This window comes from Symphalangus syndactylus, chromosome 8, assembly GCF_028878055.3.
Source record: "Symphalangus syndactylus isolate Jambi chromosome 8, NHGRI_mSymSyn1-v2.1_pri, whole genome shotgun sequence".
Classification (NCBI taxonomy): domain Eukaryota; kingdom Metazoa; phylum Chordata; class Mammalia; order Primates; family Hylobatidae; genus Symphalangus; species Symphalangus syndactylus.
In genome coordinates, this window is record NC_072430.2 from 101587461 (window position 1) to 101597303 (window position 9843).

Genomic DNA, 9843 nt, shown 5'->3' on the forward strand with positions numbered 1-9843 from the left:
CGGGAGGCGAAGGCTGCAGTGAGGCATGATCTGGCCACTGCCTTCAGTCTGGGCAACAGAGCAAGACTTTGTCTCCAAAAAACAAAACCACATACATAGTGAGATCTCATGTCTACTGTAATAAAAATAAATAAAAAATAAAAGTGCAACACAGGGTAATTCTCCAGATCTTAACACCTCACTTATTTTATTTAAAGATAAAGTGACAATTTCCCCCTCAGCTTCTGAAACATATAGCTATCACTTTCTTTTACAATTAGGGTATGAGACCCCCAAATAAAGCACTAACTAGTCCACGACTGGCTTCTAGAAATTTCACCTTTTGGGACTTTTAAATTTCTCTCAAGAAAAAAAAAAGAGGAAGAGAGAGCCCACTATAAAGTAAAATGTGACTTGAATTTCTTAAAAATAACCAGTTTGGCACCGCATGTTCTCACTCATAGGTGGGAATTGAACAATGAGAACACCTGGACACAGGATGGGGACCATCACACACCGGGGCCTGCCATGGGGTGGGGGGAGGGGGGAGGGATAGCATTAGGAGATATACCTAATGTAAATGACGAGTTAATGGGTGCAGCACACCAATATGGCAAATGTATACATATGTAACCTGCACGTTGTGCACATGTACCCTAGAATTTAAAGTATAATGATAAAAAGAAATACACATCACCTATCCAAAAATTAAAAAAAATAAAAAATAACCGGGTGCGGTGGCTCACGCCTGTAATCCCAGCACTCTGGGAGGCTGAGGCAGGTGGATCAAGAGCTCAGGAGATCGAGACCATCCTGGCTAATACGGTGAAACCCCATCTCTACTAAAAATACAAAAAATTAGCTGGACATGGTAGCAGGCATCTGTAGTCCCAGCTACTAGGGAGGCTGAGGCAGGAGAATGCTATGAACCCTGGAGGCGGAGCATGCAGTAAGCCGAGATTGCACCACTGCATTCCAGCCTGGGCAACAGAGTGAGACGGAAAAAAGAAAAACCAGTTTGATAATCTATATACATAAAGTTTATCTGTAACTGAATCACCAAATTTGGAGTTTGGAATGGTCTGATAAAATACAAGCTACCTGGAATACATAAAAAATGCTTTGAGGGAACAGATTTCAAAATGAAAGGCAGTCCTCCTCCATAGGAATTCAAACAGACATGAAAAACTCATCAATATCAGTACTAAGAAAAATTCCAGGCCGGGCGCAGTGGCTCAAGCCTGTAATCGCAGCACTTTGGGAGGCCAAGGCAGGTGGATCACCTGAAGGCATGAGTTCAAGACCAGCCTGGCCAACATGGCGAAACCCCATCTCTACTAAAAATACAAAAATTAGCCAGGCATGGTAGCAGGCGCCTGTAATCCCAGCTACTTGGGAGGCTGAGGCAGGAGAATCACTTGAATCCGGGAGGCGGAGGTTGCAGTCCACTGCACTCAAGCCTGGATGACAGGGCGAGACTGTCCCCCCACCCCCACCCCCAAAAAAAAGGTAAGAAAAGAAAATCCATTCACATTAAGATACCAAGAGGAGAAAAACAGTATCAAGTACAAGTCAGTAATCAAATCACAAGGACAGATGGCTATTTACAATTAAGTCACTTCTCACACAGGCTACTCTAGATAGAGCTGATAAGTAACAGTAGGGATTTACTTTACTCTTTACTTTATAACAGTAATGGCTGGCAGGTGCTTCACTGGATAAACAAACTAGTCTTTACCATAAATTCTCAGAACAAAGTATTTCCAGTGAAGTTTCTGAACCTTAGAGAGGATACCTCCAGTAGTTTTATCCTCTAAAAGATCCCAAAAATGTTTCTCCAGATTAAACCAGATGGCTGAAATAAAAGTTATTCATATTTCTTGCTCTCTCAAAAAAATAACTGCCTCTTGTACATAATTTGTAACTTACATCTTCAAGTTCAGTTGCAGCAATTGATGTCACGTATCCAGCAAATCTGCTGTCACTTCCACCATAAATTTCCTGGTCATAATAACCTGTAGAATCGAGGCCCACTCCTTGAGCTTCATCAAGAGCTGCCTTCTTGCCTTGAATTTCTCGAATCTGTGCTTCAATATCTATAAAGAGATAATACAGACTGTCTTAATTTCACTTTCCAAAAGAACTGCCAACACAATGCATTTCTTTACTAGGTAATTATCAAAATACTCTCTTACATACAGAAAATGTACAATAATTGCACCATGTAAGAGACTAGTAATCACAACAGCATAAGCACGCTCTAGAAATTAAACCATGATAGGCTGGGCGCATGGCTCACGCCTACAATCCCAACACTTTGGGAGGATGAGGTGGGCGGATCTGGGCGCCATGGCTCACGCCTATAATCCCAAAACTTTGGGAGGACGAGGTGGGCGGATCACTTGAGGTCAGGAGTTCGAGACCAGCCTGGCCAACATATAGCAAAACCCCATCTCTACTAAAAAATACAAAAAGTAGCTAGGCATAGGGGCATGCACCTGTAGTCCCAGGTATTTGGGAAGCTGAGGCAGGAGAATCACTTTAACCCGGGAGGCGGAGGTTGCAGTGAGCCGTGATCTCACCATTGCACTCCAACCTGAGTGACAGAGCAAGACTCTATCTCTCAAAAAAAAAAAAAAAAAACCGTGACAAAATATCATCTAACATATAACCCAGCTTCAAATTTCCCCAGTTGCCCTAGTAACAGCCTTTATAGATGTTCTTTTTTAACCCATGATCCAATCAAGCACCATACACTGCATTTAGTTGTCACTCTCTTTGCTCTTCTTTAAATACAGACTAGTCTTCCATTTAGTCTTTCCTGACACCAGGTTAATTTTGCAAAGTAATGTTTTGTTTTAATAATCTAAATAATACATAGATGTATAAAGAAATAGTTTCGATTGCAAAAGATTTCTATGGCCTGACAAATAGCTGTTTAAATTCTTGCCAGCCCATGCTGAATTAAGCCCTTTGACACCAGGCACTTTTCAAAAGCTTACTTGCTGGCCGGGCGTGGTGGTCCACGCCTGTAATCCCAGCACTTTGGGAGGCCAAGGCGGGCAGATCACCTGAAGTCAGGCGTTCGAGACCAGCCTGGCCAAGATGGTGAAACCTCCTCTCCAGTAAAAATACAAAGTTAGCCAGGTGTAATGGCGCACGCCTGTAGTCCCAGCTACTCTGGAGGCTGAGGCAGGAGAACTGCTTGAACCCAGGAGGCCAAGGTTGCAGTGAGCCGAGATCACATGCCACTGCACTCTAGACTGGGCAAAGAGCAAAACTCACCTCAAATAAATAAATAAATAAATAAAAATTAGGCCGGCGCAGTGGCTCACACCTGCAATCCCAGCACTTCAGGAGGCCGAGGCGGGCAGATCACCTGAGGTCAGGAGTTCAAGACCAGCCTGGCCAATGTGGTAAAACCCCATCTCTAGTAAAAATACAAAAATTAGCCAGGCATGGTGGCAGGCGCCTGTAATCCCAGCTACTCGGAAGGCTGAGGCAGGAGAATCGCTTGAACCCGGAAGGCGGAGGTTGCAGTAAGCCGAGATTACGCCATTGCACTCTAGCCTGGGCGACAAGTGTGAAACTCCGTCTCAAAAAATAGATAATAAATAAAAAATAAAAAAGTTCAATTGCTAGCTGCATGAATCAAAAGATAAAGATTCAAATAGCATCCTGTATTTGCAAAACCTCCCACCCCCCAGCTAAGGGAGAAGGCCCTCTATGGTTCCTCAAGATAGATGTGCAGGATAACATAATGTCCTTATCTAGTCTAAGGCACAGCTGGGTCACATTTCCACGTAAGAAAGGAACAGGAGCAGGTCTCAGAAACTGGAGGCCAGACACGGTAGCTCACGCATGTCATCCAAACACTTTGGAAGGCTGAGGTGGGCAGATCACTTGAGTCCAGGAGTTCAAAACCAGCCTGGGCGACATGGCAAAACCCCATCTCTACAAAAAATACTAAAATTAGCCAGGTATGGTGGCAAACCTATAGTCCCCTGCCACTTAAGGGGCTGAGGTGGGAGGACTGTTTGAGCCCAGGAGGTCAAGGCTGCAGTGAGCCACGACTGCTGCCACTGCACTCCAGCCTGGATGAGAGAGAGACTGTCTCAGAAACAAAGAAACAGAAAGAAAGAAACTCAAAATGATAGAATAGTTTTAATGCTGAATTTAGCAGCCCCAGTTGTGATCAGATCTCAAAATTATTATAGTGTGTTGTGTTACACAGCACCACTACATGCACAGATGTTACTTTGTCCCCAAACCATTACAGCAGCCCAGGCAGCCAGAAATATCCTCACATGAGTGGTTCTTTGTACTATGATCTCTACTTTTGTTTCTGTTTGTAGTTTTATATTTTGAAAAATTTAATCTACATTTGCGCCACTCCCACCCCCTTTGGGCATTTTCTTTTCTTTTCTTTTCTTTTTTTGAGGCAGAGTTTTGCTCTTGTTGCCCAGGCTGGAGTGCAGTGGCTCGATTTCGGCTCACTGCAACCTCTGCCTCCCAGGTTCAAGCCATTCTCCTGCCTCAGCCTCCCAAATAGTTGGGATTACAGGTGCCTACCACCACGCCCAGCTTCAGGCCTCTTTTTTAAACCACAGATGCATTTATCACTTTTACCTAAATAGGTTTTTGTAAAAGGACCACAAATGCTACTTCCATGAGGATTTAGGTAAGAAACAAATGGGTGAATCAGGACAAATAGTCTGCAATCTCCTCTACAGCATTAGTATAGTATAAGGACCACCTACAAAGAAATGACCTGGTGCACCTGTTGCAAAGATGAACTCCTAGGTCTTGGATACACTAACTCCGAACCTCCAACTCAGGCTGTGAAGCCCAGGATTCTGCATCATTAACAAACACCCTAGGAAACTATTTTACCTGGCCCTTCACCCCTCCCATTTCCAACCCCAGCCCACCCCTACCAAATTTTCCAATGTAAAGCATCATTTTATACTTTTCTCTACCTCATACACAACTAAAAAATAGGAAAGGGGTGCTGTTTTATAAAAACTGCACACTACACATATTGTGCAACTTGCTTTTTCCCCCTTATCAGGCATCTCTCTTATTTTCCATCTAAAGAACTTTTCCATCCTAAAGTTTCAGCAACTAGTTCCTCACTTGGATAACATTTATTCAGGAACTAATTTCAGCTACTGAATTTTACCTATTGATTTTACGTGCCTGCTGATTAGCATCAGAGTTTTCCAATTACAAAGGTTCATAAAATACTGAAATAGTGTTGGTATGAAATCTATGTAAATCATGACTAAGTTCTCATTAAAATTTAGTAACAAAATTACCCAGCCCAAAATCTCCTGGGGCTAGGCAGCTGTTTGTAGTTAATTAATCCTAAGGGGAGTTTATTACTGAACTTCTTATAGGCAGTACAATTAAATGTTTATATGCAAATCAGGCAGTTTCCTGTCTTTTGGAAACTATGGATATAAAGTCCAAAAAGCTAACGGGCTTTGTTAACACACTGCAAACTGCAGCACATTTACACATCCACCATGTGATCCATAAAATTAAGAGATCAGATTCCATAAAACTCAGCAGCTTATTATGCAATTCAGAGAACTAAAAACTCAGAAATTTCTTAATAAACTATGTGCCAAAATACCAAACATAATATACCCAAATATTTATGAGCAAACAAATTATTACCATGACATTCATAAATAAGGTAACTTTGTGTCTGAGGTTTCATTTTCAAAATAAATAAATAAAAAGGTGGGAAAAAATACGGCAGAAAATGAAGAACTGATAAAGCTGAGCAGTGGGCTAGTGTTCATTATATTTTGTCCTATTCTCTTCTGTATGTTAAAATATTTCATAAAAGGTAATCTGGGCCGGGCATGGTGGCTCACACCTGTAATCCCAGCATTTTAGGAGGCCGAGGCGGGTGGATCACGAGGTCAGGAGTTCAGGACCAGCCTGGCCAAGATGGTGAAACCCCGTCTCTACTAAAAATATAAAAATTAGCCAGGTGCGGTGGCAGGTGCCTGGAATCCCAGCTACTCAGGAGGCTGAGTCAGAGAACTGCTTCAACCCCAGAGGCAGAGGATGCAGTGAGCCGAGATCGCACCACTGCACTCCAACCTAGGTGACAGAGCAAGACTTCATCTCAAATAAATAAATTAATTAATTAATTAATAAAAAGGTAATGAGGCTGGGCACTTTGGGATGCCCAGGCAGGCAGATCACTTGAGTTCAGAAGTTCAAAGCCAGCCTAAGCAATATGACGAAACCCTGTCTCTACAAAAATTAGACAAAAATACAAAAATTAGTTGTCATTACAGGTGCACACCTGTAGTCCCAGATACTCAGGAGGCTGAGGTCAGAGGATAGCTTGAGCCCAGGAGGCGGAGGTTGCAGTGAGCTGAGATCACACCACTGCACTCTAGCCTGGGTGTTGGAGCCAGGCCTTGTCTCTAAATAAGTAAGTAAATAAATAAATAGATAATCTGTAGAAGTAATTAAAAGTAATTTTCCAAATTTTTCTCTCCCCTATCCATGCCAGCCAAGGTTTGTAAAATTCCACTTCAAATTTTGTATCTCTGGGAATGACAATGTTGTCTCTAACTCTGTATTTTCAAAGCCAACACTAAGTTACAGCCTGGTGTGTAACTATTCCTATAATTTCTTAAATATAAACTGACTAAAAATGTGCAAATAGATCATTTCTGACAACAAATGATCAATGCATAAAACTGCTTGGCAACTGGCTGAGCGCGGTGGCTCATGCCTGTAATCCCAGCACTTTGGGAAGTCAAGGCAGCTGAATCACTTGAGATCAGGAGTTCAAAGCCAGCCTGGCCAACATGGTGAAACCCTGTCTTCACTAAAAATACAAAAATTAGCTAGGCATGGTGGTGGCACGCCTGTAATCCCAGCTACTTGGGAGGCTGAGGCATGAGAATCACTTGAACCTGGGAGGTGGAGGTTGCAGTGAGCCGAGATCACAGCACTGCACTCCGGCCTGGGCAACAAGAGAATCGCTTGAGTCCAGGAGGCAGAGGTTGCAGTGAGCCAAGATCACGCCACTGCACTCCAGCCTGGACAACACAGTGAAACTCCACCTCAAAAAAAAAGTGGGGGGGGAGTTGGCAACTATGAAAATAAAAAATGAAAGAACATACCAAAATGAGTAACCAGAGGTCAAAAACAATGAAGACCTGAGGCAAAGAAACGTCTATGCTAATAATCTCTTCCAACTTCAATTATGACCAACATGAACAAATCCTGTTCCAGCCTTAATCCCTTCCCAATTTGGACTCATAGTTCAATACATTCAGATGTGAAGACAAAGAAAAAAGGGATACTGCCTGCTAGTGACTGAGCAAGAAGAGACTAGGACCTCCTATTGGCCACACAAAACTGCCAAAAGCTGGCACTCTTTAACCCATTTAAACCCTTAAATATTCCAATTTCCACACTGTTGTGCACATCAATAGTTTCTGCCTTTTTATTACTGGGTAGTATTCCACTGTACTACAGTGTGTTTATCCATTCTCTAGTTGAAGTACATCGAGCTGTTTGCAGTGATTACAAGTAAGGCTACTGTAAACATTTGTTTAGAGGTTTTTGTGTGAAGACAGGTTTTAATAACACTAGGGTAGGCCGGGCACGGTGGCTCATGCCTGTAATCCCAGCACTTTGGGAGGCCGATGTGGATGGATCACCTGAGGTCAGGAGTTCGAGACCAGTCTGGCCAATATGGCGAAACCCCATCTCTACTAAAAATACAAAAATTAGACCGGTGTGATGGTACACGTCTGTAGTCCCAGCTACTCGGAAGGCTGAGGCAGAAGTATCGCTTGAACCCGGGAGGTGGAGCTTGCAGTGAGCCGAGATTGTGCGACTGCACTCCAGCCTGGACAACAGAGCGAGACTCTGTCTCAAAAACAAAAACAAAAAAACACTTGGGTAAACATCTATACCTACAAATGGGATTGCTGGATCCTATAGTAAATAAATGTTTACCTTTATAAGAAACTTAGAAAGCCTTTTTGATGGGTTTACTTCTGCAAGTTTAAGAGCAGAGGAGAGCAGAACGTGTAACAGAAAAAGAAGAATTCTGAGAGATGAAATGGAGGAGAGAGATTAAGGGAACAAGTAAGATAAAGAGAAGCTGCGACAAGTGAGGTTAGTAAAATTCCAATTATGTGGTAGTAGAAAAAGGAGTACAGGGGTAGAAATAGGTGATATGGATTACCTAAACTACCTGATTTTCTAGATGAAAGCCGCATTTCTGTTCCCTGCCTCAACCTCTCCCCTACCCCCATCTTTAGTAAAACCCACTCACTGGGGGTAGGGTAGGGATATACGCTAGGACTCTTGGCTATTGATTCCGAAATCTTAAAAAGAAGAAGTGATTCCCTATCTTGACGGTATATTTAGAATCCTAAAACTGAAGTTACAGGTAGTCCTGAGTTGTCATATCCTAGAGTAGTTTTTAAAAATGTCTTAGACAAGAGATTAAAGCAAATAGTGAAGTGTATATCAGACTTGTATTTACCAAAGAGCCATGCTAATGGAAAAGCCTTGTTGGTATATTGTCAAGAATGAGGTTTTTCTTAAACTGGTCATCTTATTTTCAAGATATGTGTGTAACTGTGTGTCACACAAAACAGGTAGCAGTTAGGCTTGTTAGAAAAATGAAGGGTAGGCCGGGCATGGTGGCTCACACCTGCAATCCCAGCACTTTGGGAAGCCGAAGCAGGCAGATCACCTGAGGTCGGGAGTTCAAGACCAGCCTGACCAACATGGAGAAACCCCGTCTCTACTAAAAATACAAAATTAGCCGGGCGTGGTGGCGCATGCCTATAATCCCAGCTACTCCGGAGGCTGAGGCAGGAGAATCGCTTGAACCCAGGAGGCAGAGCTTGCAGTGAGCCGAGATCACGCCATTGCACTCCAGCCTGGGCAACAAGAGCGAAACTCCGTCTCAAAAAGAAAGAAAGAAAGAAAACTGAAGAGTATATTTATTGCCACTAAAATTATGGTGGGAGGAGAATCAGAATGTAAAAATCCTTTTTAAGATTTCCTTCCCAGGGCCGGGCGCGGTGGCTCACGCCTGTAATCCCAGCACTTTGGGAGGCCAAGGCAGGCGGATCACAAGGTCAGGAGCTCGAGACCATCCTGGCTAACATGGTGAAACCCCGTCTCTATTAAAAATACAAAAAAATTAGCCAGGCATGGTGGTGGGCGCCTGTAGTCCCAGCTACTCAGGAGGCAGAGGCAGGAGAATGGCATGAACCCGGGAGGCGGAGCTTGGAGTGAGCCGAGATCGTGCCACTGCACTCCAGTCTGGTCGACAGAGTGAGACTCCGTCTCAAAAAGAAAAAAAAATGAAGAAAAAAAAAGATTTCCTTCCTGGCCGGGCATGGTAGCTCACGCCTACAATCCCAGCACTTTGGTAGACTGAGGTGGGTGAATCACCTGAGGTCAGGAGTTCAAGATCAGCCTGGCCAACAAGCCGAAACACTGTCTCTACTAAAAATACAAAAAATCAGCCGAGCATGGTAGCAGGTGCCTGTAGTCCCAGCTACTCAGGAGGCTGAGGCAAGAGAATCGCTTGAACCCGGGGGGCAAAGGTTGCAGTGAGCTGAGATCATGCCATTGCACTCCAGCCTGGACAACACAGCAAGACTCTGTCTCAAAAAAAAAAAAAAATTTCCTTCCCATGACTAGCACAACCTAAACCTGAAGTATGATTTCAGAACTATGCTTATACTTAGAGCCAATAATTTTCTGGGTGCTTCCATTGCTTGTGGGCCCCCTAACATCTTGATTGCAGCAGTAATGGGAAGGAGGCAACCAGTTTTGACAGCCACTTTCCCCAAT

The 9843-nt window shown here is 43.4% G+C and overlaps 1 protein-coding gene across 4 annotated transcripts in view; it reads right to left on the reverse strand.

Annotated features, from left to right (window-relative positions):
- The window catches only part of SF3B1 (splicing factor 3b subunit 1), a 45143-nt gene that overhangs the window by 29903 nt on the left and 5397 nt on the right, over positions 1-9843 (reverse strand). For all 4 annotated transcript variants that reach the window (XR_010122195.1, XR_008659625.2, XM_055290107.2 and 1 more), the window contains exon 2: positions 1909-2075. Coding sequence is in view for 2 of the 4 variants with exons in the window: in XM_055290107.2 (XP_055146082.1) it covers positions 1909-2075 (167 nt within the window). In the remaining 2 variants the exon portion in view is untranslated. The remainder of the gene's footprint in view (positions 1-1908; positions 2076-9843) is intronic.